General features: G+C 53.5%; 11 protein-coding genes across 11 annotated transcripts; 7 read left to right on the top strand and 4 right to left on the bottom strand.

Moving 5' to 3' along the window:
* Positions 1-277: 277 nt before the first annotated feature.
* SMAC4_07343 (uncharacterized protein) lies at positions 278-3,662 on the bottom strand. The gene is made up of 3 exons (XM_003347920.2): positions 3,309-3,662; positions 823-3,245; positions 278-743 (listed from the first exon to the last, which is right to left on the bottom strand). The coding sequence occupies exons 1-3, from the start codon at positions 3,608-3,610 to the stop codon at positions 595-597; spliced, it is 2,874 nt and encodes a 957-aa protein (XP_003347968.1). The 5' UTR covers positions 3,611-3,662; the 3' UTR covers positions 278-594.
* Positions 3,663-4,318: 656 nt separating this feature from the next.
* On the top strand, positions 4,319-5,823 carry SMAC4_07342 (uncharacterized protein). Its single transcript, XM_003347919.2, has 6 exons — positions 4,319-4,465; positions 4,528-4,565; positions 4,645-4,740; positions 4,800-4,863; positions 4,926-5,013; positions 5,075-5,823. The coding sequence occupies exons 1-6, from the start codon at positions 4,428-4,430 to the stop codon at positions 5,213-5,215; spliced, it is 465 nt and encodes a 154-aa protein (XP_003347967.1). The 5' UTR covers positions 4,319-4,427; the 3' UTR covers positions 5,216-5,823.
* Positions 5,824-7,249: 1,426 nt separating this feature from the next.
* Positions 7,250-9,015, top strand: SMAC4_07341 (uncharacterized protein). The gene is made up of 3 exons (XM_003347918.2): positions 7,250-8,180; positions 8,271-8,631; positions 8,706-9,015. The coding sequence occupies exons 1-3, from the start codon at positions 7,397-7,399 to the stop codon at positions 8,770-8,772; spliced, it is 1,212 nt and encodes a 403-aa protein (XP_003347966.2). The 5' UTR covers positions 7,250-7,396; the 3' UTR covers positions 8,773-9,015.
* Positions 9,016-9,133: 118 nt separating this feature from the next.
* SMAC4_07340 (uncharacterized protein) lies at positions 9,134-11,287 on the bottom strand. The gene is made up of 3 exons (XM_003347917.2): positions 11,025-11,287; positions 9,806-10,895; positions 9,134-9,729 (listed from the first exon to the last, which is right to left on the bottom strand). Exons 1-3 carry the CDS (start codon positions 11,145-11,147, stop codon positions 9,563-9,565), a joined length of 1,380 nt encoding a protein of 459 aa, XP_003347965.1. The 5' UTR covers positions 11,148-11,287; the 3' UTR covers positions 9,134-9,562.
* Positions 11,288-11,490: 203 nt separating this feature from the next.
* SMAC4_07339 (uncharacterized protein) lies at positions 11,491-13,025 on the top strand. Its single transcript, XM_024655902.2, has 6 exons — positions 11,491-11,779; positions 11,833-11,974; positions 12,046-12,108; positions 12,170-12,271; positions 12,333-12,461; positions 12,517-13,025. The coding sequence occupies exons 1-6, from the start codon at positions 11,636-11,638 to the stop codon at positions 13,002-13,004; spliced, it is 1,068 nt and encodes a 355-aa protein (XP_024510929.1). The 5' UTR covers positions 11,491-11,635; the 3' UTR covers positions 13,005-13,025.
* Positions 13,026-13,036: 11 nt separating this feature from the next.
* SMAC4_07338 (uncharacterized protein) lies at positions 13,037-13,727 on the bottom strand (the record flags this gene model as incomplete). The annotated part of the gene is made up of 1 exon (XM_003347915.2): positions 13,037-13,727. Exon 1 carries the CDS (start codon positions 13,658-13,660, stop codon positions 13,037-13,039), a length of 624 nt encoding a protein of 207 aa, XP_003347963.1. The 5' UTR covers positions 13,661-13,727.
* An 883-nt stretch (positions 13,728-14,610) lies between these two features.
* On the top strand, positions 14,611-17,783 carry SMAC4_07337 (uncharacterized protein). Its single transcript, XM_003347914.2, has one exon. The coding sequence runs from the start codon at positions 14,629-14,631 to the stop codon at positions 17,527-17,529; it is 2,901 nt and encodes a 966-aa protein (XP_003347962.2). The 5' UTR covers positions 14,611-14,628; the 3' UTR covers positions 17,530-17,783.
* A 2-nt stretch (positions 17,784-17,785) lies between these two features.
* On the bottom strand, positions 17,786-19,418 carry SMAC4_07336 (uncharacterized protein). The gene is made up of 2 exons (XM_003347913.2): positions 18,951-19,418; positions 17,786-18,862 (listed from the first exon to the last, which is right to left on the bottom strand). Exons 1-2 carry the CDS (start codon positions 19,302-19,304, stop codon positions 17,906-17,908), a joined length of 1,311 nt encoding a protein of 436 aa, XP_003347961.1. The 5' UTR covers positions 19,305-19,418; the 3' UTR covers positions 17,786-17,905.
* Positions 19,419-19,841: 423 nt separating this feature from the next.
* On the top strand, positions 19,842-21,235 carry SMAC4_07335 (mitochondrial 54S ribosomal protein uL10m). The gene is made up of 2 exons (XM_003347912.2): positions 19,842-19,921; positions 19,990-21,235. Exon 2 carries the CDS (start codon positions 19,992-19,994, stop codon positions 21,033-21,035), a length of 1,044 nt encoding a protein of 347 aa, XP_003347960.1. The 5' UTR covers positions 19,842-19,921; positions 19,990-19,991; the 3' UTR covers positions 21,036-21,235.
* Positions 21,236-21,492: 257 nt separating this feature from the next.
* SMAC4_07334 (uncharacterized protein) lies at positions 21,493-23,270 on the top strand. The gene is made up of 3 exons (XM_024655901.2): positions 21,493-22,685; positions 22,766-22,927; positions 22,980-23,270. Exons 1-3 carry the CDS (start codon positions 22,183-22,185, stop codon positions 23,032-23,034), a joined length of 720 nt encoding a protein of 239 aa, XP_024510928.1. The 5' UTR covers positions 21,493-22,182; the 3' UTR covers positions 23,035-23,270.
* Positions 23,271-23,372: 102 nt separating this feature from the next.
* SMAC4_07333 (uncharacterized protein) lies at positions 23,373-25,803 on the top strand. The gene is made up of 4 exons (XM_003347910.2): positions 23,373-24,048; positions 24,139-24,554; positions 24,619-25,253; positions 25,316-25,803. The coding sequence occupies exons 1-4, from the start codon at positions 23,738-23,740 to the stop codon at positions 25,334-25,336; spliced, it is 1,383 nt and encodes a 460-aa protein (XP_003347958.1). The 5' UTR covers positions 23,373-23,737; the 3' UTR covers positions 25,337-25,803.
* Positions 25,804-25,846: the final 43 nt, after the last annotated feature.

Genomic DNA, 25,846 nt, shown 5'->3' with positions numbered 1-25,846 from the left:
GGAAAAGGGGGGTAAAACGCTTGGCGGAAAGGAGAGAGGGCTTCTTGTATAGGTAATCATATATCGGATGGGTGGATGGGTGTATCATGAACAGGGAGGTGGGAGAAGAAGGAATGATGTTGATGGAATAAATGGTTGATGACGGGACGGATAGGTAGATTTGAATGAAAATGCAAACCTCACTTATGTGGATGTTCACTTGAGATTGTTTTAAGACGATTGGTATTTACAATGACTGCATCATGGCTGGCTGGTCTTTCAGATGCTTGAAGTTCGTGGGTAAATCTGTCTCGATTTCTTCTGCATAATCCATCCTGTTTTGGAGTTCATCCTGTCTGCTTTTGTCTTCCTCATCCGTAAGTAACCCTATGTTTTGTTTAGTGGCAGAAAGGGGAAAAGGAATGAATGACATGAAGCTTTTCTTCCATAAAAACATTGACTACATGATGTGTAAGGAGAACATCGTGATAACGACAACTGAACCAAACGTAAAGATGAAAAGAATATCAAGTGATGAATTAATCGCTATACAACCCACCCAACCACCACATACATCATCTTTTTCCATCTCATCTATGCGGAGAGAAAATTTGTTCAAGCGGCAGAACCGATCTTGTTCAGTGCCTTTAGGGAGCCAAGACTGAGGGCCAACCCTTGCGATCTGCTGCGTATCCTCAAGAAACCGGTAATGGGGCCGTCTTCGCCTTCCTTTTCAATGCTCAAGTTTGCTAGGGCGTCCTCGCCTGATGAGAGAAGATACGTTAGCAATGCTGTCGGCAAGACCGATGGGTAGGAGGGTGGATGAAGCATGTATAAACTTACCGAAAACACTTCTTGCGTAAAGATTGGCGCTCAAGAACTGGCAGTCACCCTTAAGACTGGCCTCGGGCGTCAAACAGTTCATATTTGTCGATGCCATGAGCAGATCAAGGAACTCACGCAGGCTCTTCGCCTTGCTGTTGATGTTGACCTTGTTCTCCCACTCAAACTCGGTCCACATGGTGCGGAACTGGGTCTCGGTACAAGTGGCCGGCTGGATGTAATCCATTATATCAACATGCAGGTCGTTCAAAATAACCACGTGGGTATCAGTAGAGTGAGCACCCTCATACACAACGTTGCCAAAGATGACACCGGTATCCGTGGAGGAGACCTTGATGGTGCACTGAACGTTGTGGAAGTCGTGGGGTCCAAGGTTCTGGCTCGTGGGTTTTTCCACAACCTTAAGGTCGCCGAGAGTGGCGAACTCAACGGTAAGGTTCTGGAGGGTTTCGGTTGTCTGGTTCACAAGTAGTACATCTAGTACAATGTCAAATTGGTGAACCTTGACATATGCCTCAGCATAGACAGGGTCGGAGAAACCAGTAAGCTGGACAACCCGGCTAAGCTTGCCAGAGAGGTCCTCACCCGCGCTGTTGTCACCGCCAGTGGCACGGTCGAGGTCGGCGTCGAAGGTGTCAGCACCATCCGTGACGTTCTTCTTGGAAAGCTGGCGGATGAGACAAACATCGTCCACCTGAGTGGCAGTCTTTGCCTTCTGGTGGGCCTCCTTTGCCGCGCGCTTCTTCTCCTCAACCTGGACCATCGCCCTGAACGCCTTCCTGGTATCCTCAAGGTAAACAGTCTCCAACTCCTTGTGCGCAGTGAACTCGGCAAGGGAACGGACACAGCTCATGATGCGGTCCACGGAATCCTCGTCAATGGGAGCCTTGACAAACTGCGACTGGCCAACACGAATGACCGAGATCATGATGAGCATGGCCTCAGCGCGGAGGGCATTGGTGCGAGCCTCTTCCGAGGAGATCTCGGCATGACGCATGACAAGCTTGGTAAGGGTCGAAGCGAGAACGGTGGCAAGGTAGTAGTCACCGTCAAGAATAAGTTGTCTGAGAGGGGGCTTCGACGAAGCCTTGACAGCCTCTAGGCGTGCGGCAGCAGTGGACTGGCTGGTAAGAGCAGTTTCGGTAGCGTATGTGCCATCAGCAAGGACTTTGCGTGAGCCAGTGGCCGCTGCCCTTGAGCCATTGACCTGCTCCTTCTCCTTCTCCTCGGCATCACCATCAACATTATCCAACAACCGTTGCTCGGATGCTACGATCGGGATCTCGCCTAGGCTCGCCCGGATTCTCTTCCAAGCGTCCCTGATGTCCTTCTCCTCGAGCGAATACTCGCCGATAATCCAGAGAATGCCGCGGTAGATCTTGCCAGCGCGGACTTCGCTCAGTGTCTCTACCAGTCTCGCAATGATTGCTGGCCTGAGCTGAGGGAACTTCTCGACAACCTCCTTGACAAAGTTAATAACATCAACAGCAGAGTTGTTGTTGAAATCGGCAATAAAATCCATAAGCAAGCCGACGACGCTGGCGGCGACCTCGGAGAACTTGATGGCGCATTGATGGATGGAATGAATGAGAAGCTGGCGGTACTCGTTGTTCTTCTCGTACTCCTGATCAACCGTTTTGGACAGCTCCTTCTTGAGCAAAAGAACGACTTCCTCCACGTTCTTGCTTGAGACCATCTCCAGAGCGATCTCGAGACCCTTCTTCCGCACATCGATATCCGTGCTAGAAAGAACACGCAACACCTCCATGGTCAGGTCGTCCAGGACGCCGGGGTTCTTTTGACGAAGCTGGTCAACACGATCCAGAACGATGAGCTTAACATTGTTGTCGGCCTCCTTGATCGCAAGCTCAATGAACTTGCTGGCAGCAGCCTTGACAGCGACAGGGTTGTTGGTGAGAGCCGTCAACGAGGAGGCGGCTTCGTAGATAACGGTCGAGGCACTGGCTTCCAGAAGGTCAAAGATCAGACGGAGGTAGCGCGCCTTGTTCTGAGTGTTGACAACAGCATCTTTCCTGATGAACTCCAACTCGGCCAACTGCAGAAGCTCATCCGCGTTGGGAATACCGTCAAATACGGTGCTCAGATAGAGAAGAGCCTTGTCGTGGTCGATGCTGGCAAGGGCGGCGAAACCGTTCCGCTTGCAGGTTGGGTCGCTTTCGCCTTCGAGGAACGTGGAGATCAAGTCCGCAGCATCAGGAATAAGCGATGGGGAGTGCTGGTGGATGGAGGCGACAGCAAAGACGGCGTTCTTTCGGACATAGGCATGGCGATGTTCGAGACAGCCGCGGGCTGAGGAGAGCAGAGGCTCGAGAAGTTCGGCTTCCCGCAGCTTGCAGAGGAAGCGCAGAGTGTTGCCTCGGATGTACTCGTTCGGGTGTTGCAAGTCGTTTCGGATGCCGTTACTGCGAAGCAATGGCTGGTCAGCTTGCGGGCCAGCCTGCCCAGACGGACATGGAGTGCCTTACCATACTAGGATGAACTCCTGCTTGAGCTTCCCTTGGGCATCGAGCTTGGGGCAGATCTCGTAGTAGAAGTATAGGAGCTTCTTCAGGGGCTTAGATTTAGAAGGCATTACGAATCGGATAATGTGCATGAGCAATTGGGGCATGGGGTCGCCATTGAGCATAATGGTAAGAATGCGCTTCATGGTCTCGATCTTGCTCTCGTCGGTGCCCTTTTCGAGCTGCGTCTTGAGCTCCTGGACGGTTGGAGTGCCATCGACGGCATTGTCCTTGACCATGCTGTACGCATTTTCGAGGAACGACATGTTGGAGAGCTGGCGGCGGCCGGGCCGACTTGTTGATTATAAAGTTGAGATTGAATTTGGTAGAAAGTAGAGGTAGCTGGCCGGGAGTCCTGAAGAGGAGTCAGGGTCGGGAATTAGAGAGGGGCGGGTGTGCTTAAAGTTGTTGCCCCGTTGTAGGTTAGGTGGTGCTAGTAAATGGATGAACTGAGTGTGTGGTGGGTGGCTGCCTCGAGCTCCTGAAGACGGGAGTGACGATGAGCTGGCCTCGTGCTGGATGGGCTTTCCTCCCTGGACTGAAACAGGGTCGTGGTGGGCGGAAATCAAGAGACGGCTGCGCAATGAAAGGGTTGTCTGGAGTGCGCCGGCGAGGTGAGAGAGCGGTGCATCACCTGTGCTTGTTGTTGATGTCTGGAACGAAGAGCCAGCGTGGATAGGTCGGTCAATAATATCCAGAGATGGCCCCCTGGGAGATGTGGCATCTGGCCGGCCGCAACAGCACTGGGGAGCACGGACCCACGACACCCTCGCGGCCTCACCAAGCCTCCATCTCCTGGCCGAGTCTGCCATCTGCCAGCTTGTCACAACAGTTAGGAGCATCACGTGTCGCTGTCCGCTACCAGGTGCCAGGCAGGCTCGTGAACCCGAAGTCAGCCTGGAGCCCAAACAATACCCCTGGGCCAAGCTGGGGTCAAATATGGGGCCGGGTGCCCCGCCAATGTCACTGGAGCATGGCCGCGCGGGCGCGACTTTCAAGGTTGCCCATCCAAAGCGACAGGAACCAAGCCAGAGGCTGGATCTTCTGTCTTGCAAAGCCTACTGACGGAAGCATCAAACAGCCATGTCAGCCGCCAACGAACCCTTCTATCTGCGCTACTAGTATGCAAACATTTACCGTTCTTATTTAGGGATTGGACATAGTATGCTAACTACAGACTTAGCTCTGGCCACTCGGGCCGCTTCGGCCACGAGTTCCTAGGTGTGTTCAGCCATCGGCGACTCGAGACGGCAAGCTCCCACGTTCACCCGACCACGATGCTAAACTGCCACGACTACAGAGTTCGACTTTCGCGTTCTTGGCGACGGACGCAGCGCCACTGCCCGATATGCCAACAACTCCAACTATCGTAACGACAGTCTGATCAGGAAAGAGAGTAGGAAACACCATTTGGCCGGCCGGGGAAATTCATATGCTGACGGGGATCTCTGGTAGTGTGTGTCAGCTCTCTGGTCATTGACGAGATCAAGCGCATCATTAAGGACAGCGAGATTATGAAGTACGACAGCTTGCTTACCCTTTGATACAAACGACTTTGGGCAGCTGCTGACAAGCCAACAGGGAAGACGATGAGAAATGGCCGACCAAGAACAAGGACGGAAAGCAGGAGCTGGAGATCCGCCTCGGAAACGACCACATTTCGTTTGAGGTGCGTCCGCCAGTCATGGACTGCATCTTTGCAGAACATTCAGAGCTAATACGGGTCATAGACTGCCAAGATTGGATCGATCAACGATGTTACGGACTCGGCCGACCCAGAAGGCTTGCGCGTCTTCTACTATCTCGTTCAGGACCTCAAGGCGCTGGTGTTCAGTCTTATCGCCTTGCACTTCAAGATCAAGCCCATCTAATTGCCTCGCGGACACGATCGAATACCCCGAGTTTGATATCCACCCTCAGCAACGAAAGGAGAGGTTCTTGTGGCATAATGTGGCGTTTTCTGAAGGCGTTCTTTTCTATCTATTAGCGGCGCAGACGGGTTTCTTAAAACTGGGTTTAACAAGGAAATTCAAGGACTGGCAAAATTGTCTACAATATCGACCAACCGCTCCACTGCTCCCCGAACCTGAGAAACACCAGGGGCATGGCCGCTTCCATGCGTCAGCCATTGGCATTCACCAACCAAGCGGGGTGAGGCATGATACACGATGCAGTTTACAAGCGGAGATCGAGTGTTCCCGAGTTTTGGAACACCAACATCTCGTCACGAAGCAACTCTGAGGCACGCCGCTCTACAGATTCGCGGGGCAAATCGGATTCCAACTTGGACAGACACCTGGCATGGCTAAAGATGAATCACGATTGATCAAGTGACAAGGTTGGATGCCAACTATATAGCAGTAAGAGGGCCCGTACATGTCGAGGTGAAAAAGTTAATCAATCAGACTTTGCTATCGCCAGTGGGGGCTGTCACTGGCGGTAGACCGGTTATGCTGTGTAACTGGAGTCCGCACTCTTTGTCGAGTATCGCGGGTTAGACTTTCCTTCCGAGACAGATCCGATGCGAAATGGCGCCAGCCTATGGTGAATTCGAGTAGCACAAACAGTTGGAGTAGTTCGATCTATCCTATTTTTGATGGTGGACATGTGCAACGGTATTGGGAAGGCTCAGGAAGGGTCCCAGTATCTGGAGGAAGTTACCTCGGTGGGGTTACTGACGTGAGGTGTCCCCACACCGATAAGGCTCTCTCGAACCCCTGAAGCCACTGTCGACACCGCCAAACTGCATGCCCGCCGTTGGACACCTCTTTCCAGGTTGGCTCGGCAGAGCTTCCCCCAATCCCGCAGCGCACAGTCAACATCCAATCCGCTTGGCATCACGGCGTGCGTGGGTGGCAGTTGCATCGCATGCTGTACATGTGTGTTGTTTTGGCGCCGAGAGGTAGGTACAATGGCAAGCGACATGGCGACCCAAGTAGAAAGTGTGGGAGGCCGATACCGCCAGCCAGTTTTGACCTTTGTCTGCCCGTCACCCACCCACCCACGCGCACGCTCATCACGGGCAATCCAGAGTGGAAAGTGGGAGCGGGCGGAACCTGGGGACCATCGTAGTGCCCACTAACAAGGCGGAGGGCAGGAGTCCGTGGCAGTCTTGCTAGAGCGATACTTTCCACCTTGACATTATTGACGGCAGAGCGCCATCACTCCGGACCCAGAAAATCGTCATTGCCCTCATCTTTCTTTCCCGCGACTATTATAAGCTGCATCTCATTGCTACCGCACCTTCCAAACTGGCTGTCCAGCAATATCTCTTCCCGCTGTCACCTGCCACCTGGTTTCGCATCTCGCACATTTTTTTTGGACATTGAGCTGGAGGTTGCTTGACATTTTCCTTCTTTGGGATTTCGAGGCCCGAGGTCCTTCAGTCTGTTCCTTTTGTTGCCAGCAGTGATCGAGCCAACCCGCAACGACAACGAAGGCAACAAGTCAACTGCCAGTCTGCCACCGCTTCTTGTCTCCTTCCTGCTCGACTGCTTCATCCTGCCTGTAGGACCTCTTCGTTCTTGCAACCTGAGTGGCGGAGCGCTACACGTCTGCATACACACTACAGTACAGACACACTGGGACCGCGGACCGGACTCCAGTCGTCTTAGTCCACTTCAGCTGCACTGAAGGGGCCCTGGTCCTCCACTCACACATCATTCCAGTCACCCCCGTCACGATATTGGTTGGGCCCGGGAACGTCTGTCACTTGGTTTAAGCCTGGGGATCTTCTAACTACACTTACAAGCTCCCACATCGACATCCAAACGCTTCGGTTTTGCAACTTTCGCAGAGATCGCATCTCTTGCTCGACTCTTTGGTGTGACTCTTGTCATCCCCACCTGCCGCTGTCATCGACATTTCCACTGCATCATCCGCAGAAGCCCTGCTCCACCCGCAAGAGATACCGAGACGCAGGACAGTGTGTCACGCCTGCCGACGCATCGCATCTCCGTCCTGTCATCAGCACAACAATTTACATTGCATAGAAGCTTGGGCGTCTGTCCAGATTGATATTAATATATCAGATCCATTCATCCAAGCCCAGCATGCCTCGAGCTTCCCCTCCAAACGACGCAATCGATCCCCCATCGCCACGCCCGTACCCATTTTCATCATGTCCTGATACCGATGACTCCCAAGTGCATTCGCAGCCACACCGACACTATCCTACACCACCCATGATTCCCACGATAACGGCGGCCGATGATACCGAGAGATCGGAGCCGGCCGTATTGTCTCCGGAAAGTCAATCGGAGGGGAACCGCAATGTGGATTTGGATCATGGACCCGGACGCATGCGGGACGCCCGCCGAGACGCAGATGAGGCCCACAAGCTGCGGACCGAGACTGACGACGAAGCTTCCGGGGCCGCTAGTGACTCCGCACATGCGGTCCATATCCAACAAGCCAACCGCACTCTTACGACGAACAGGGTGCCAACTGCTACTACGAACAGGGTGCCAACTACTACGGCGAACAGAGCGCCAAACATTAAGTCGAACATACGGCCATTTTCGACACATGGGCTTATCCGGAGTCGAAAACAAGATGACGAGCTTGTCGCGCCGAGTGCTACGACTCTTGGCCAAGTAGAAGAAGTCGATTTGACTGGCAATGACGCAGCTTGGGTGAACGATTATGGGCTCGCAGGGCTCAGCTACGAGTACTGCCAGACAAGGATGATACCGACCACGCCTTCATCCTATCTTCGCCCAGGCAGTAAATTCTCAGGGATGCAAAAGTCGGAGAGATCACGATATGACGTGGAAGTGGAAATCAAGCACGTTGATCTCCGCGAGTCCTTCTTATGCGGCTATCTGCGGATTCAGGGTACGTAGCGGGAGGTGGCACTTCTTGTGTTACAATCAAAAAGGCAAAAGCAACGGGACGAAATATGCTAACCGGGAGCTGCTTGTCTAGGTCTTACTGACACCCACCCGACTTTGACAACATATTTTGAAGGCGAAATCATCGGCCCACATTACAGCTTCATCACGCAACATCCGCAATGGGGAGCAAATGACAAGATCGATCTCAACCATTGGAAAAAGTTCCCCGACGCGTTCAGACCGTACGCCAGAACCGCGCAGAGGGGCGGCGTTCAGATCAAGGACCCGGCACAGAAAGAATACATTTTCATGCGATGGAAGGAGCAGTTTTTGGTCCCGAATCATCGTGTCAAAACCATCAACGGGGCCAGTTTTGAGGGCTTCTACTACATCTGCTTCAACCAGATTCATGGTAAAATCGAGGGAATCTACTTTCACAGCAAGAGTGAAAAGTAAGCCATTCTCCCTTGTTTCCGATCTATAAAGTGCGTGGGGGCTACTGCTAACGGTGTGTGTTCAATCGCAGGTTCCAACACCTGGAACTAAATCCCGTTGAGAGTAGAGGGTGCTTTGGCGCAATGGAGTTCAGATGAGACGACGCAGGGACGTCATATTGGAAGGTCGGCAATATTCCACGGCTCTTGCTAGGGCTGAAATCGACGCAGGCTCTCGGGGAATCTGGTCTCTGGGACATGATCCAGAGACATAAATCAAGCCCAGAGAAAACGTGGCTGTGGGCGGGGTGGATGGAATTAATTCCCGAAAACAACCCATCAGCGAACGCCCACAAGCGACGCTGCCGATTGACTCAACTCATGGTGGATTCTTATTTGCATTGGTCGGCTTCTTTTTTTTTTCTTTTTTTCCATACCATCCATTTGCTTCCTATGTTGCTATTATTGCTTTGTTACTGCTGGATCTTTGTCTGATATCAGTTTTTATTTATTCGACATGTTTTGGGGTTCTTTCAGGGGGCATGAGGGCAATCTTTTCTTGACGGGCAACAGAGATGGACGAGGAAAGACATTTACATACACACACACACCTTACGCACGCATTGTTATGGGGAGTCAGTAAAGGGTCAAGGGGTAATAAGGTCTGGGATTTTAGTCCCGCAAGGCATGATGAGTCTCTTATTACACGTCAAGGTGGATGAATGGTGTATAAGGAGTAGTGTCTGCATGGCCGGGGACTGAAGGTGGAAGGGCGAGTGCCAATCCGAACAGGATTCGCCGTATATCACGACTCATTTCTTGTACATGTCTTAATTCTTAGGGGGTATCTCAATGTGGAACATGACTGGAAGAACATACACATATATGCGTGTATAAGTGCGTACCCGTATGCAACAAGCTGGCTGGCAAAATAGTGTTGACATGTGAGTCAGTTCTTGAACCCCTTGAAATAGGCGTTGCGGAAGGGATTCAGGTCGTCCGCCGTCTTTCCTTCTTCAACGGTCCGTTCTGCCTTGGCCTGCTCATAGGCCTGGATAGCCGCAGGCTCGACTTCGGCGTCGGGAACACGGCGGTATGTTATTAGTCGTCGGGACCCTTCAGAAAAAAAAATCAGTAAATCTGCTAACAGGTCATCTTCATCCGACTGAGGGACGGGGGCGTGCCAACTCACACTTATTAAAATCCTGCACGCAAACAGCAACAACCCCCATATAAGGATGCTGCGGCACCGGAATCTCCTGATCCTGGTCATTCGCCGTCGGCATCCAGAAGCTCAGTCGTCCACCATCCACCAGCGTCTGCGCCGAAAACTGCAAGATGTCATCCAACATCAACAAGAAGCTGTACGGCTTCCGGGGCGGGATGAAATCCGGGTCCTTGTACATCTCCATGCCCTTGGGAATCACCCACGGACACTTCTCCGGGTCCTTGACGCCCAGCACCTTCAGTCCCTCGCGCACCCCGTAGGGAGGGTCGCACACTACCGCGTCGAAGATCCGTCCCTTCACTCCGTTATTCTTTTCTGTGCCAAGTCTGGCTTTGCGGATTGGCGTGTTGGTGAGATCGGCAGTGAACATGCCGCCCAGACAGCTGGTCAAGCCGTATTGCTCAAAGTTGCCCCTCAGCGTCCTCTTCTTCTCGTCACCCCGGATCGACCGTCCGTCGATATCGCTGCCAAAAGTCAACGCTCCAAACTGCGCGCACGCAATCGGGAACGACCCCGTCCCGACAAACGGGTCGTAGATCAGTTTTCCCGGACCAGCAAGCGCAATGTTGGCCGTCACCAGCGCCAGCTCGGCGTCCATGCTGGTAGTGGAGATATATCTCCTCTTCTTCAAGTCCAGCTTTTTGGGCAAGGTCTCCCTAGCTGACGTACCCAGGAACCTGCCAAAATAAAAATACTTTGGATTCTCGATCCCAAGCGGGGTAGAGTTCCACGGCCAGTCCTCAAACAAGATAAATTCCTCGTCAGGATTGCGCATCTTGATGGGGCCCGCAAACCCAAGGTAGGCGAAGGAGTTGATGATGGACAGTTTGTCGTCATTGGTGCGACTGCCTTGGTACGAGTCGATGGTGAACTTGAACGAGCATGACAGGTATTGAGACCAGAGAGGCTCGGTGCGAGAGCGGACGGAAGAGTGGACGTCCGGGAGTGTGGCCCCGTGGCCCCAGAGCTCGTGGATGGAGATCACGAGGATTGAACGGGTGATGAGGCGCTTGGCGTCGAGGGGGGACGGGAGGGAGATTATGCAGAAGGGGGACTGGGAAGTGTGTTAGTAGGTGGATCAAGCAAAGGGGACTACATGGTATGGTGGTTTGAGAAGCAGGAAGTGGTTGAGTTACGTGGGATGGACGTCTCCCAATTCGGAGTGATGTTTGAAGAAACCTACCTCTAGGCTGTATGAGATGACCTTGAGATCGATGCCTTCTACTATTGCCAGGGCTTCAAGCTCGGGGAGACGAAACGTCTCGTGAGACTGGGAGAAACGGACGAGATATTCCATTTCGGCCATTTTGTGATATGGAATCTGGTGTTGGTGAAGAAGGTTGCTTAATGTTTTTCGCTCTTCATTTACGGCCCATCGTGTGCTGAGAAAAGATATAACGAAAATATGGTCTTCCGTATGCCGTGGTACAAATTAATCTTTCCTCCAACGGTTTGCGTGGTATCAGTGAGGTTTTGTCATGAGTTGAAGTTGAAGTTACTCAAAAACACATGCAGGAGGGTGTGTGGTTTGATCTTTAATGTGGTGTGTTTGCATTGATAAGATCCCTGACTTGCAGATCCAGTAGGGCTGTGAGTTGGTGCCCTTGAGGTGGGCCATACATCTGTTTGCTCCACGGCAGGGGTACAATCCATACCCCAGCTTTTCAATTTCCACTACCGTTGAGCTTCTTGGCTCCATACAGCCCTGAATCGCAGCTCTGACGGCTTCATACAACGGCACAGAAATCGAAGATCCATCCATACGGCAGCTTTTGAAACTATCTCACATTCACCATGCTATCGTTTCCAGCGCCTTCAGTCTACCAATCGTCGAAATGCTTCGTCACATACGGCGTGATGGGCCATCTGGACCTCAACCAGCCACCGACCAAAAGCAAGCCATGGTCAACGGTTGCAGCCCAGGACTTTATCAACAGAGTATGTCATTCTGCTTTGCTATTCTTGAAGCATTCACTAAGACCTCCTGCTAGGCCGAACTCATTATCCCCCAAGAATCCCTTGAGATTGTTCAGAAGATTTTGAATGAAAAGGCTGCACCAGAGTTCAAACGCGTGGTCATGTCCTTGCACGACATCCTTTCTGGTGACTTTTATGCCAAGTATATCAAGGAGGGTAAGATTTGAACAGCTTTCAAAATCAAGAAGGTAGAAGAAGGTAGCCGAAACTAACAAGTCATGCACTAGGGGATGTCATGATGCTGTCGGAAGGAAGAAAAGGGATCGACAACGTGTTTACACTTAAAAACGGTTCGCCACAAAATCCACAAATGAGGACTACCATGGATACACTGCTAACACAACGATGCAGGCATCTTGACACTGTTTTTGGACAAGGAAGCATACGAACGGGCAGGCCTTGTTGGCAAGCCTGACGGAGTGAAGGGAAAGCGTGGCTTGAAACCTCGATGGGGTAAGTTTCTTTCCATCAGGTTACCTGTGTCCGATGGTTGCTAACTAGGTCATGATCACAGTCGTTGAGATCGACCTCACGAGTTCATCGATGATCCCAGGCAAAAAGGGATTCGACAGGCTGATCTATGCGAGCAAGAACGCTTTTGGTACACCAATCACTTGGCTATTTTGCAATCCCTCTTCCACCGGTAGGCAACTCCTTCAAATAGCTGACCTACAGCAAACCCGCTAACGTCGCCTCAGTCCCCAATCCCGATCCCTTCGCGCCACATTCTCCGACCAAGTGCACAGCAGAGCCCAGTATCCTTCAAAACATTGACGCCATGCTGCCGACGTTGAAGCCTCCGGTTGACGCGATCGGGCCAGAGGGCAGAGATGAGCTGGAATACTTTTCCACCGAGCTCTACGAGTGGCTCTCCCTCGTCCGACTGCAGAGCCCCCGGATCCAGGTGGGCGACCAGATCGATCCGTATCTTTGCCGATACCAGGTCCCTGGCGACGGCCAGCAAGGCAAGATCTGCAAGGTCACTTGGCAGGGCTTCTTTGCTCCGTCCTGGTGTCGACAGATGCTTCTCGACCTTGTTGCTGGACTCCCATCCAAAACATGGTTCTCGTTCAGTACGACGACCTTCTCCAAGGGTATGACAGGAGACAACTCGGAGGTTTCTCTCTGCCGGCCTCGAGGAGCGTCGGGGGAGTATGTGATGTGGGAGATCAAGAGCCATGAGTGAGAAGTTCTTGTTGGCATTTCAGGCGAAATGTCTCATTCCTGTCTTGGTCCTAGGATGGCATCCTCCACCAACTGGCGCAACGCCGCCTGTCCCTCGACAGTCTCGAAATCCTCTCTCGAGGCAAGTTCTTCAATCCGTCTGCGGAACTCAGGATCCGGCTCTCCAGCATCCTCCGCCTCGTTCATTGTACCAATTTGTACTTGTAGACCCTCGGGAGCCGGGGGGAGGTCCGCTGGCGTAGTTCCGTTTGTCGTGCCATTGACGGCGATGGAGATGTTGCTGGCCTCGCCCTCCAATCCCCTGAGATATTCGGCGACCTCGGGATAATCCTCCTCAGCCTCGATTTTCTCTCTCGCGGTCTGACCCTCGTCGTTCACAATGGTGGTGTCCAGCTTGAGCTCCTCGACCAAGACCTTGGCAGCGGCGACGGTCTCGACGACAAAGAGCGCTGTCTCGCCATCTTCGTCCTTGAGGTTTACTGGGACCTTGAATTCGCTGACAAGAGTTCGCAAGAGGTCGAGGTGGTTGTAGCTGGCCGCGGCGTGGATGAGGGAGTAGCCGTGTTCGTCCTGACCCGAGGCGAGGGAGGGGTTCTCGCGAAGGAGCGCGATACACGCATCCGGGCTGTCGGCGGCGAGGAGATATGGGTTGGACATTTGGTCGGTAGTTTCCGGTCTTGGGAGACGGAGCTGGCGGTCCACGGGTATCAAGATAGGTCGAGCTTAGGTGTTTGGTCAAGACAGGTCAGACAGACGGATGGACTTGGGCGAGACCTGTGGACAAAATTTTAGTGGAGACATGTCAAGCCAATGCGGGGCGCTCCAACACCACCAGAATCCTAGCGCCGCTCCCTCGAACAGTCGAACCCCTGCCCTCTTCATCTTTTCGGCGTGTGACGCACAGCGATTGCCCCCCGGCGTTCAAGGCCACTTTTGCCATAGCCAACCCGAACCCCGTATTCGCTTGTGCAATACTGTAGGCTAGTATGAACAAATTTACACTAAACGGGACGGGACATTTCATCCGCAACTTGCAAATTCCATTCGGACGGTACGTAAGAAAGGGAACGATAGTCACGGTCTATCGATGTGGATGGAGTTTGTGGTGAGGTTAGAATGGGGGAACGTATCGACCAGTTGTAGGTACACGAACGATACCTATGAACACGATGGAATTGGTCAGATGTCGGGAGGGTTTCTTCGAACTCGTGCGGCCCCCGTATGTACATCAATACGTCAACAACATGAACTATGGAGACATTGAGGGCAGAAAACTTGGTGGTAATCTACATTTAGGGATAAAATTCCTTGCAGTCGATAGTGTTGGTCCCTCGTTCATGGCATGGCCTTTTTCTTCGATTGCCTACGTTGATGCTCTCCCATTCCGTTACGAATACCCCTACTATCAACCGTATGACTCTACCGGCAAGGCAGACATTCCTTGTAATCAGCCTATCGGTGACCATATAGTTAGTCAAACCGTTTTCGTGAACATACTCACCGAAAAGTAATTCAGACCCAATTATCTAATGAAAATGCCTGGTAGTGCCTGTGACTAATGAATTTGCATAGGGCTGGGTAGTACCCTTTTTCGTCCCATTGGGCTCATTCCATCCTAAGTCTAGATGCGGGTTTCGAGACAGCATCTCCAACAGCCCTTCCTGCGGAGGTTTGTTCACAAGTTCGGCCGAACACTTGACCCACGAGAGGCAGGAGCGACGGCAAAGAAATTCGAATCACTTGCCATTATAAAATTACCTCCACCTCTCAACTCTGATCATTATTTAGCTCCTCTTTCAATCGTCAATCCTACGCTTCGGAACAGTACCCTCTTTTCCAGCCCTTTTCACTGCAAGGTCGAGGCCGGAAGCTTCTGTCCATCATATCCACCCCAAAACTTCTTTCCGCACCCCCGCTATAAACTTCCCCAACTACATCCAGCGCTCTCACTGGCGCCAGCCCGCACCTTCACCACCTCATCACCACAACACAACCCAACCATGGACGAACCACTCACCGATCTCCGAGGCCCACTGGCTGCCAAATATACTGCTTCCACCGAGTACAGCAAAGTTGCGGACAGCTTCAAGGTCCCGTACGTCGCCCAGGATGTGCAAGAGGTGGCGACCCTGGTCAACGGGCTGGAAAATGGTGCCAAGAAGAAGACCAGCTTCAAAGTGAAAAAGACGACATACGAAGTCACCAAGTCCCGCGACAACATTCGCGTTGACTCGTGGCGCTTCCATGACTGGGATTACAAGAAGCATGACCTACCGACATATGCTCGTGGTCTCTTCACCACCAGAGACAAGAACGGGACACCGGAAATCACCACCCGAGGCTACGACAAGTTCTTCAACGTCGACGAGGTCACAGAAACCAAGTGGGAAAACATCAGGACCAGGACCCAGGGTCCTTACGAACTCACGCTGAAGGAGAACGGTTGCATCATCTTCGTCAGTGGTCTTGCCGACGACACACTGCTTGTCTGCAGCAAGCACTCGACTGGTGACCGTAGTGATGTCGAAACCAGTCATGCCTCCGCTGGCGAGCGCAGGCTGGAGGAGCAGTTGGCACGTATTGGCAAGACAAAGGCCGATCTCGCACGCGAGTTGAGGAGACGGAACGTCACAGCCGTGGCAGAGCTCTGCGACGACAGCTTCGAGGAGCATATTCTGGCGTATGGACCCGACAAGGCAGGCCTGTATCTGCATGGCATGAACCTCAACCTTCCCGAGTTCATGACTTATCCCTCGCCTGTCGTTCAAAAGTTTGCCGAGGACTGGGGCTTCATCAAGACTGGCCTTATCGTCATCGACACTATCGACGAGGTCAAGGCTTTCCTTGAGGAGGTAGCTGAGAGTGGCGCTCACGATGGCCGCGATGTGGAGGGCTTTGTCATCCGATGCAAGATGTCGTATAAGCCTGGGCAGCAGCCGTTCCAGGATTGGTTCTTCAAGTACAAGTTCGAAGAGCCATATCTGATGTATAGACAGTGGCGTGAGTGCACCAAGGCCATCATCGCAAACAAGCCGCCCAAGTTCAAGAAGCACGTCAAGATTACGGAGGAGTATCTCCTCTACGCTCGTCAGCGGCTACAGGGTGATCGCCAGCTGGCCAAGCGATACAACCAAAACCACGGCATCATCGCACTTCGCAACGATTTCCTTGCTTTCAAGAACCTCAAAGGCTCCGATGCTGCCAACTTTGAGAACATGTATGGAGGAGGAGCAGCTGCGGCTGATGTTGAACGCGATATTATACTGGTGCCTATTGCCACTATCGGCTGTGGAAAGACGACAGTTGGTCTTGCTCTCACTCACCTGTTTGGCTGGGGTCACGTTCAAAACGACAACATCACGGGTAAGGCGCGGCCGCCTCGCTTTACCAAGGCTCTTCTCGACATTCTCGATGAAGGTGTCCCCGCAGTCTTTGCCGACCGCAACAACGCGCAGAAGCATGAGCGTAAGCAGCTCATCACCGACGTCAAGATTCAGCATGCCCGCGCGCGCCTTGTGGCGCTTCACTTTGTTCACAATGATCTTGACAAAGTCCGCGAGGTTTGCCGGGATCGTGTCTTTGCACGAGGTGATAACCATCAGACCATCCAGGCCGCCTCGGATATGAACAAGGTTCGCGGCATCATGGAGGGCTTCATTAGCCGCTTCGAACCCTGCGACCCAGAACAGAAACCCGACTCGGACTTTGACGACATCATCGACCTCGATCCCTCCGTAGGGAGCAGACAGAACCTGGAGATTGTCATCAAGGAGCTCCATCGTATGTACCCCAAGTTCATGCCCAACATTCCCTCTGCCGCAGAAATGGATGAAGCTATCCAATATGCCCTCGATGGCTACAAACCCGACCTGCGCCACGTCATCCCCGATCGTGGCAACAAGAACAATAAGCAGCCCAAGCAAAACGGCCAGCAGCAACAGCCTAAGCAGAAGAAGAGGCCTCTGGAGTACATGTCCGTCGACATGGCCACCAAGGATGTGCTCAGCACTCTCGAGAAGGCGTTCGACGCTGCTATTCCGGGGCAATCCCGCTTCTTCAAGCAGCTCCAGGGCACACGCCGCGTACAGCCCAAGTTTCATGTGACTCTGATGCACAGAGCCGGTGCCAAGGAGAACCCCCAGCTTTGGGATAGATATCTGCGCATCAACGAGCAGGAAGGATCGAACTCTCCGGACGGCAAGCTCGGCGAGGTAGATGTCCAGCTCGAGCGCGTGGTCTACGATGACCGTATCATGGCTATCGTGGTGCGCCTGATTCCCAAGCCGGGCGACGAGAACGTCAACCCCGATGGCAGCGAGCCCGCTGAGCCGAAGTGGAAGTGCACAAACCGTGTTGCGCACATTACGGTTGGAACGAGAGATGATAGCGTCAAGCCCAAGGAGAGCAATGACTTGCTTTCCAAGTGGTTGGAGCATGGCACGGGAGCAGAGACCGGTATCTACGACCTGTTGATCGATGGTAAGCCCACGCTGCAGGGAGTTGTGAAGGGGATCCTCTCCAGATAGGAAACCGCAGAGGGTTCACCTTCCAACACCGATGACCACAATAACCATCGGGGCCGTGGGCATAGGCATGGACATGGACATGGGCGTGGTCGAGGTGGTGGTCACGGTCGGGGTAGAGGCGGGCAGAGGGGCGACGGGCTTCAGGGTCACTAGTGAGACTCTGTAAAAGCGCGATGGAGCCAAATATCTATATTAGAGGGAGAATCATAGGTTTACTCGAACGCCGAGAACTAAGACCTCATGGCGGGAGAACAGAAATGGGTCTTCCGGAAATACAATATACCATATATAGCCAGGCTTGTAACCTTATAACCACCACATCATCTAACCACTTCTGCAGTACTTAACCGGACCAAAGAACCATAGAATTGACACTTTATGCGCTGAAGCTATTCGTGACCTCCACAAACTTGGCCCACTGCCTCGCCGCCTCGCCGCTCTTGATAGCCCATCTCGCCCTCCTGATACCCTCCTTCCAACGCCCACCTCCCGGTCCACGTTCCTTGATAACCTGCCCATTGTCACCATGTCCCATGTCACTCGTATCCGCCTCGCAAATACCCGAGACCACAAACAGCGCCGCCGTGTTCATCAGCACAAAGTGCAAGATGGGATCATCATCCGGCATTTCGCCGTTCAAGATCCTGCTCAAGATCGCCGCATTCTCAATCGGCTCCTTACCAGGCGACACCTCACTCAGCGGATGCGCCGGCAGTCCGAAGTCGCTCGGGTGCAGCAAGAAATGGCTAACTACCGGCTCACCATCTGGGTTTTCCTCGGTTGGCTTAATCGTCCAGCAAAGCGTCGGTCCAGCACAGCTGATCTCGTCCAGCTCCTCGTCACCACAGACAACCATGGCCTTGCGCGCCCCGCCCATCTTGAGCGCTTCCGCAAATACAGGGCCAAGATCTTTACGCGCGCACCCGATCATTCGCGCCTCTACCAACTTCCCCTTGCTTCCCCTCCCCTGGAAAACGGCGGGATCGAGCACGTCAAGCGGGTTCGCCAAAGGGCCGACCAGGTTGAAGATGGTACGCCAGGGCAGCTGCGTGCGGATCGGAGCGACGTAGCGCATGCCCTGGTGGAAGACGGGGGCGAAGAGGAAGCCGTAGTTGCATTGCGAGTAGAGACTGCAGACGGTGTCGGGGCGGATGCGGGAGATTTGCGGCGGGCGGGGAGGGACGCAGGCGAGAAGGTCGGCGGACCCGGACTTGCTGGTTGAGGCTTTGTTGCCGTGCTTGCCGACTAGTAGCAAGGAGGAGGCGAGGATGGAGGATGTGGTGCTGATGTTGAAGGTGTTGTGGGAGTCGCCGCCTGTGCCTACTATGTCGCACTGGGAGACAGGGAGGTGGTTGTTAGTTGAAGGGAGACACTCAGAAGGGGGAAGGGAGGATGGAAAGAGGTAAAGTTGGCAGACGTACAAGTCCGCCATTATAGGCTCCTTCTTGTCTGCCGCGCTTCTCGATGACTTGACGAAGCTCTTCCAGGTCGGTTTGAGCAGCGGCCTTCAGCATCACTTGGGCCGTCTTGGATAGCACTTCGGCACTGCGGTCGAGGCCGGTAAAGTGCAGGCACATGAGCAGGGCGCCGGCTTGGACATCGGAGATTTGGTTGGTGAAGAAGTAGGAGATAGCAGTGGCGAGCTCATCTGGTGTCACTGGGTCGGGGTGTCCGAGGGGCCAGAGACGGGTCAGTAGCTTCTTGATGTTGACATCCGGGAGGTCCTCGGCCGCCGTTGCGGTTGCCGGTGCCGCTTGTTGCTGTTGCACCGACATGGTTCTGGATGCGATAAGGTGGAGTTTGTGCCGGGATCAAAGTTGTTTGGCTGGCCTCGATAGTTGTCAGGCTTGTCAGGGAGGCCAATTGGGTAATACCAGCTTCCGGGGAGCTGTAGAAGAAAGAGAATTTGACTGTTGTTGACTCATTTCGTGGATCGGAAACGAGCACAAGGAAAGTCGGCACGGCAGTGGGAATGCCATGGTTAACACGCCCTTCCTAGAATGACAGCTTCCTACAGTGCCGTGCTTTGTTCTCCCCAATGATGGCATCCAATGCCACCAAAGGGCCCCGCGATAACGGGCACCGGCGGGGCAGATATGCAGGGATCCAGCACCCAGCAGCCGAAGATCGCAACCGCAAATAAGCCTGAATTGAAAGGCAGAATGGCGGGCGGTGAGTGTTTCCAGGTCTTGGCATCTTGAAAGAGCTGCGGCAGGCAATGATTCCACTGCAAGAAGCGGGAGATCGGGTGGTCAGTGCGTTCCGGCATTGGGGACGCGGCGCCAAAATTTCGGGACTCTGTTCGCCAGCAGCCCGGCCGCGATTACGGGGACTGGGACTTATCACTCTGGGGGACTGACGGAGCACGAGATTCGTTCACTACTTTCACAAAGTAAGTTCCGGCCCCCCGGAGATGAAAACCAGTCTGCGTCTCTTATGATTAACACAATGTGAAACAAGAAATGTCCTTCAGACTAAGTCGCCCGGCCGTCCGCGGCCTGGGTTCTGCCATCAAGTCTTCCAGAATCTCGTCCAGGTCGGCCGCCCTGTTGATGCCCTCCACCTCCACATCCGCCTTCTCGACGGCCTCACCACAACGCGCCGCACTCCCCGGCCACCTCAGGCTACCCGACGACTATGTGCCGCCCACCCAACCCCCGAGCGCCCGTCCCGTCGATACGCGCAAGTCGCAACTTCTGCGCACTTACACCTCGATGCTCCGCTCGACCCCCCTGATGCTCATCTTCCAACACAACAACCTTACCGCTATCGAGTGGGCTGCGATAAGGCGAGAGCTGAGCCTTGCCCTCAGCAAGGTTCCCGTTCCCGAAAGCGCTCCCGATATCACCTCCAAGATCCACCTCCAGGTTGTCCGCACGCGCATCTTCGACGTTGCGCTCAAGACCGTCGAGTTCTTCGACCCTTCTACAGTGGAGCCCACCATGGCCACGACAGTTGCCGGTACCAAGGTTCCTGCTACATACAACCACGATCTGTCGAAGCACGCGTGGAAGGCTGTGAAGGAGGCTACCAAGAACGAGGAGGCCATTGAGAAGACCGTTTACGGCCAGCTCGCTCCTCTGCTTGTCGGACCTGTCGCCATTCTCACCCTGCCCTCCGTGTCGCCGGCGCATCTCGGTGCTGCCCTGAGCGTCCTCGCTCCCAGTCCCCCGGCCTTCCCTGCGCCCAGCAGGAAGAAGAACCCCGGTTATTATGATCTCACCTGCCAGTCTGGTCTGCAGAAGCTCATGCTCGTCGGTGGTCGCATCGAGGGCAAGGCCTTCGACTACGACGGCATCAAGTGGGTTGGTGGCATCGAGAACGGCCTCGAGGGTCTGCGCGCCCAGCTCGTGCACATGTTGCAGAGCGCCGGCATGGGTCTTACCAGCGTTTTGGAGGGTGCTGGCAAGAGCCTCTGGCTTACCATGGAGAGCCGCAGAAGTGTCTTAGAGGAGGAGCAGAACCCCAAGAAGGAGGGCGAGGCCGCGGAGGAGAAGAAGGAGTAGAGATAATCAGCGTGAAGCCATTTGCGAAAGAATCCTGGAGCTCAAACTACTCCAAAAACGCCAAAGGTCTGGATGCTTTACATTCCTCGGGCTTGCCGGACCTGGTGATGCGACGCTGGTACTTTGTAAGAAATCGAGTAGAACAGATCTGTTGTACAATACAATGTAACAAAGACATGGGTAAAGGTGCAAATAATCATCGTTTCGTTGTTTGCGATGCAGGTTGTTGGGTATGGAGATCTCTGAACAACCTAATGATATAACTCCGAGTTCTTAGCAGAGGACCTTGATGATCAAGTGAGGTCTAGCTAGGCTCAACCCCGCTGATGTTTAGGTCCGGTGTAAGGCAGGTGGTCCCTGCAGTCGTTCGCTACACCCCTGCCCTCGCTCCCTTGTCATTGCCGCCCTCTCCAATCGTTCTCAGAATCCAGACCATCAAGTGACTGGACGTTGCAATCCAGCCACTGGTCCGCATGGGCTGCTGTCCAACACAAAAGCACAATTTGAAAGAATCGACCGTTGGGAAGCTCCGTACGACTACAATCCCGTGCTGACAGACACCATTGTCGCGAACGGGGACTGCATAGCCCTTCGACGTCTTGCATTTGCATCTTCATGATGGTGATCTTGGCCGCTTCTCACTAAAAAGGCGTCGCCGAGCTACCGACTGCTTCCCCTCCCGAAAGCTTCCCGTTCGTCAAAACCCCCATCACAAGCTATCTCCATTGTCCCCGCTGTCTTCAACTCCACTCAACCGACCTCTCATCAGCCCACCCTTCAAAATACGTCCGGACTTGGACATCGTCTTGCACCGTCTACAACCTCTCCTTCGCAGAGTATACATACGTCTTCTTTTACCCTCAACGGTAATCTGAATCAGCCTCAAACCAATACCAAAACCAACTGCCCGCAGAGCAACACGCGGTCACTTGCAAACCACAGCCACCAACGAACGATCCATAGTAAGGGACGATAGCGAGCTACAAGACCAACACCTCACGCACGATACGATACATACCTGACATTACGATATAACGAACTTACGAACCGAAACGAGCATTCCAACACTCGCACACACGAGACATCCCAACCCACCTTCCTACAGCGCAACCGCATCGAGAAAAACAAAACAAACAAACAAAAAGCAATGGACTTCGCACCTTACCAAGCCGCACCCCCCGAGCATGGCCGCACCATCTCACCACCCGACTCCACATCCTCTCCACGCACATCATGGGACTACGGCCGCCGCTCCTCATACTCCCCCGGCAGCGGCAACAAGTATCAACAGCGACCGGCACAGGTTTCACCACCGCCATTGCTGCACCCGCAACCACATCGTGCTTGGTCAGGCGAGGGCATCAGCAGGTATCAGAGTCCGGGAGCTACTCCTGGGGCAGCCGCCAATGGGATCGGTAGTAGTGGCATTGCCGGGTTCAGCAATGGGAGCGGTAGTGGCAGTGGAGGAGGAGTAGGTGGAGGCATGGGCGACTATTTCAATGCGCTGGGCGCAAGAGAGGGGATGGTGTCGGAGTTTGATACGAGCTTGGGGCTGAGGCTGGATTATGAAGCTTGTTTGGCGTATTTGGCGGTGCCGCCGCTGGGAGCGATTTTGCTGTTGATTTTGGAGCGGAAGAGTGATTATGTTAGGTGAGTACCAATCAACGTTCACGGCCCATGATCCGACGTTGTTGGCAAGACGGATTGCTAACGAGGATATTGGCGGTTAGGTTCCACGCATGGCAGTCCAGTCTGCTTTTTACGGCGTTGTTTGTGCTTCATTTGTTGATTTCTTGGTCGAGTTTCCTTAGCTGGGTGTTATTTCTGGCGGATTTGGCGTTGGTCGGATGGTTGGTTGTTAATGCTTATAGGGACGCCGACACGTTAGACAGGTATGTTCTTCGGAGCTTCGATTCGTTGATCAAAAGCTGACTGATTCTCCAGATACGAAGTACCGATTTTTGGGCCGATAGCAAGCGGGATCTTGGACGACGAGTAGGCGGTGGTAGTGGTGGTTATTGCTGGTCATTGGCGTTGAAGCGGATCGGGATCCCTCCCGCATTGTGATTGTCCTGAGACTGGAGTTGATCCTCGATACTTGACGAAAGTCGTGTATGCGGCCTATTCGTACTCTAATGTAATGCGCTGGTGCATTGTTAGTCCGACAACGGTTGCCTAATGCCTATCTCAAAAAGCTCAAGGCTTTTCCTCTAATGCGTTTATGGGTTTCCGAACATTGAAATTGGATGAAGCACAGCAGGTGAATGATCTCGCAGTGAAAGTGAAACCATGAACCTAGATGGTCGATGCCGCGTAGTTAGTCAGCTGTGGCTGGTTCACTCTGGGGTCAGAGTGGGGTCTAGAGCTGAAGTACTGTGGGGCGTTAGGTACCCGGTCCTGTTACGTCGCGCTTTTGCCTGCAGCCCAGCTCCTGGTCAACCACAGCACTCGAAGCTCTGTGCCGCAAGTCGACCACGCAACTGCCACCATCCCATCCACGCCCTCCACTGCAATCACGACCGACGGTCTTCCCAACCACAACGCAAACAACTCGGCGATATTTCATCACCAACAACCACTATTCCGTGTCGGCCCTTTTCACATTCCGCGGAGGATACATACAGGAGATCAGTAATCCATTACCTTGCGCCCTTGCGACCTTCTTTACCGATACCCCACATTCGTAATCGCCTGCGTCAACCATGTCGACCCTTGAGGAACTCGACGACCTTGATCGCCGCGAGCGCGAGGACAAGAAGAAGGATCAGGACAAGGACAAGAACAACAAGAAGGAGGGAGATGGCGATGCCGAGATGAAGGATGCCGAGCCCGAGGCCGACGACATCCTAGATGAGGAGATCCTGAGTTTGAGCACAGAGGACATCTTGATGCGGAAGCGCCTCCTCGAGAACGATGCCAGGATCATGAAGAGCGAATACCAGCGGTTATCACACGAGAGGGCTACCATGAAGGACAAGATTAAGGAGAACCAGGAAAAGATCGCTAACAACCGGTAAGCATTCCCTCCTCTTCCCCAGGGCTCGCAGGCGCTCTTGTCCCAAGTAGCCGCCACACATTTCCTTACTAACGTTGGCCTCATTAGACAACTCCCGTATCTCGTAGGAAACGTCGTCGAACTTTTGGACCTCGACCCGACCGCTGAGTCCTTGGAAGAGGGCGCCAACATCGACTTGGACGCCACGCGCGTGGGCAAATCGGCAGTCATCAAGACCTCAACCAGACAGACCATTTTCCTCCCGCTGATCGGTTTGGTCGACCCCGAGAAGTTGAAGCCCGGCGATCTCATCGGTGTTAACAAGGATTCATACCTCATTCTGGATACGCTGCCCGCCGAGTACGACAGCAGAGTCAAGGCCATGGAGGTTGACGAGAAGCCTCAGGAGAAGTACACAGATGTCGGTGGTCTCGACAAGCAGATCGACGAACTTGTCGAGGCTATCGTATGGCCCATGAAGGAGGCTGAACGGTTTAAGAAGATTGGTATCAAGGCGCCAAAGGGTATGTCTAACTGCCGAGGAACAAAAACACGTTTCTCTGCCATCGTTGCTGACTTTGAGAACAGGAGCTTTGATGTACGGACCTCCCGGAACGGGCAAGACTCTGCTCGCCAGAGCCTGCGCCGCTCAGACAGATGCCACATTCCTCAAGCTTGCTGGTCCCCAGCTAGTGCAAATGTTCATCGGTGACGGTGCCAAGCTCGTAAGAGACTGCTTCGCCCTAGCGAAGGAGAAGGCCCCCTCAATTATCTTCATCGACGAGTTGGATGCCGTCGGCACCAAGCGTTTCGACAGCGAGAAGTCCGGTGATCGTGAAGTCCAGCGAACCATGTTGGAGCTCCTCAACCAGCTCGACGGTTTCGCTTCTGATGATCGTATCAAGGTCCTTGCCGCGACGAACCGTATCGATGTTCTCGACCCCGCTCTGCTTCGTTCCGGCCGTCTCGATCGCAAGATCGAGTTCCCTCTTCCGAACGAGGAGGCACGCGCACAGATTCTCAAGATTCACTCCAGGAAGATGAAGGTCAACCCCGGCGTTAACTGGGGCGAGTTGGCGCGCAGCACGGATGAGTTCGGCGGTGCCATGCTCAAGGCCGTGTGTGTCGAGGCTGGCATGATTGCCCTCCGTATGGGCAAGAACCAGATCGGACACGAACACTATGTTGACGCTATCTCCGAGGTGCAGGCCAAGAAGAAGGATGTGAGTAAACCCCCTAGGAAATCTCGTACTTGTGTGCTGCTGTTTACTAACCATGTGTACAGACCGTCAACTTCTATGCTTAATGGTATTGCATTTTCTACCGTACTGAAAGCGAGGACCGACCTTTTGAGGCAAATGACAAGGTCATGGACGGTTCATAGAGATTGGCATGCAATAGAGCTATCGTTAGGTTGGGCATGACTTGTATCATAATGAAGCGTTTAATTTTGACGACCTGCCATTGCCATCCAAACATGCACTCGATACTAATTCAGAGGCTTCAAGGCCCTAGGGAATCCTACCTGCTCGTGTCTCTGGTTCAATAACTGCGCCCCCCAATGTGTGATATTGTAGCGTTGCTACCTCGCGGGCGTTCTGCATCCCGGTAGAGAACTTGTTCCAAACCGCCACTTTACCCGCCCCCACTACGTGCTAGTGAGACGTTAATGGAGGAAGCAGCATCTACACAATCTTGAAGCTGATACTACAGGTTTCCATACCCGGTCCATGGACAATATAACTGGGTTCTTTGATCTTGAAGTAATCTCGCACGAAGTCACCAAGACACGGTAAGTTTACTGTAGACATGCAGG

This window comes from Sordaria macrospora, chromosome 3, assembly GCF_033870435.1.
Source record: "Sordaria macrospora chromosome 3, complete sequence".
Classification (NCBI taxonomy): domain Eukaryota; kingdom Fungi; phylum Ascomycota; class Sordariomycetes; order Sordariales; family Sordariaceae; genus Sordaria; species Sordaria macrospora.
This window is presented reverse-complemented; position numbering and strand designations above follow the sequence as displayed.

Bases quoted from the DNA above. Each gene is read 5' to 3' on its own strand.
- SMAC4_07343 (XM_003347920.2), bottom strand. From the start codon at position 3,610: ATGTCGTTCCTCGAAAATGCGTACAGCATGGTCAAGGACAATGCCGTC. The intron at 3,246-3,308 runs GTAAGGCACTCC...ATTGCTTCGCAG, and splicing joins CAGGAGTTCATCCTAGTATG to TAACGGCATCCGAAACGACT. The intron at 744-822 runs GTAAGTTTATAC...TTCTCTCATCAG, and splicing joins TTACGCAAGAAGTGTTTTCG to GCGAGGACGCCCTAGCAAAC.
- SMAC4_07342 (XM_003347919.2), top strand. From the start codon at position 4,428: ATGTCAGCCGCCAACGAACCCTTCTATCTGCGCTACTA. The intron at 4,566-4,644 runs GTGTGTTCAGCC...CCACGACTACAG, and splicing joins CTTCGGCCACGAGTTCCTAG to AGTTCGACTTTCGCGTTCTT. The intron at 4,741-4,799 runs GTAGGAAACACC...GATCTCTGGTAG, and splicing joins CAGTCTGATCAGGAAAGAGA to TGTGTGTCAGCTCTCTGGTC.
- SMAC4_07341 (XM_003347918.2), top strand. From the start codon at position 7,397: ATGCCTCGAGCTTCCCCTCCAAACGACGCAATCGATCCCCCATCGCCA. The intron at 8,181-8,270 runs GTACGTAGCGGG...CTGCTTGTCTAG, and splicing joins CGGCTATCTGCGGATTCAGG to GTCTTACTGACACCCACCCG. The intron at 8,632-8,705 runs GTAAGCCATTCT...GTTCAATCGCAG, and splicing joins TTTCACAGCAAGAGTGAAAA to GTTCCAACACCTGGAACTAA.
- SMAC4_07340 (XM_003347917.2), bottom strand. From the start codon at position 11,147: ATGGCCGAAATGGAATATCTCGTCCGTTTCTCCCAGTCTCACGAGACG. The intron at 10,896-11,024 runs GTAGGTTTCTTC...CACACTTCCCAG, and splicing joins TCATCTCATACAGCCTAGAG to TCCCCCTTCTGCATAATCTC. The intron at 9,730-9,805 runs GTGAGTTGGCAC...TTTTTTCTGAAG, and splicing joins CGTGCAGGATTTTAATAAGT to GGTCCCGACGACTAATAACA.
- SMAC4_07339 (XM_024655902.2), top strand. From the start codon at position 11,636: ATGCTATCGTTTCCAGCGCCTTCAGTCTACCAATCGTCGAAATGCTTC. The intron at 11,780-11,832 runs GTATGTCATTCT...ACCTCCTGCTAG, and splicing joins CCCAGGACTTTATCAACAGA to GCCGAACTCATTATCCCCCA. The intron at 12,272-12,332 runs GTAAGTTTCTTT...TCATGATCACAG, and splicing joins TGGCTTGAAACCTCGATGGG to TCGTTGAGATCGACCTCACG.
- SMAC4_07337 (XM_003347914.2), top strand. From the start codon at position 14,629: ATGCGGGTTTCGAGACAGCATCTCCAACAGCCCTTCCTGCGGAGGTTT.
- SMAC4_07336 (XM_003347913.2), bottom strand. From the start codon at position 19,304: ATGTCGGTGCAACAGCAACAAGCGGCACCGGCAACCGCAACGGCGGCC. The intron at 18,863-18,950 runs GTACGTCTGCCA...CCTGTCTCCCAG, and splicing joins GAGCCTATAATGGCGGACTT to TGCGACATAGTAGGCACAGG.
- SMAC4_07335 (XM_003347912.2), top strand. From the start codon at position 19,992: ATGTCCTTCAGACTAAGTCGCCCGGCCGTCCGCGGCCTGGGTTCTGCC.
- SMAC4_07334 (XM_024655901.2), top strand. From the start codon at position 22,183: ATGGACTTCGCACCTTACCAAGCCGCACCCCCCGAGCATGGCCGCACC. The intron at 22,686-22,765 runs GTGAGTACCAAT...ATTGGCGGTTAG, and splicing joins CGGAAGAGTGATTATGTTAG to GTTCCACGCATGGCAGTCCA. The intron at 22,928-22,979 runs GTATGTTCTTCG...CTGATTCTCCAG, and splicing joins GACGCCGACACGTTAGACAG to ATACGAAGTACCGATTTTTG.
- SMAC4_07333 (XM_003347910.2), top strand. From the start codon at position 23,738: ATGTCGACCCTTGAGGAACTCGACGACCTTGATCGCCGCGAGCGCGAG. The intron at 24,049-24,138 runs GTAAGCATTCCC...TGGCCTCATTAG, and splicing joins GAAAAGATCGCTAACAACCG to ACAACTCCCGTATCTCGTAG. The intron at 25,254-25,315 runs GTGAGTAAACCC...CCATGTGTACAG, and splicing joins TGCAGGCCAAGAAGAAGGAT to ACCGTCAACTTCTATGCTTA.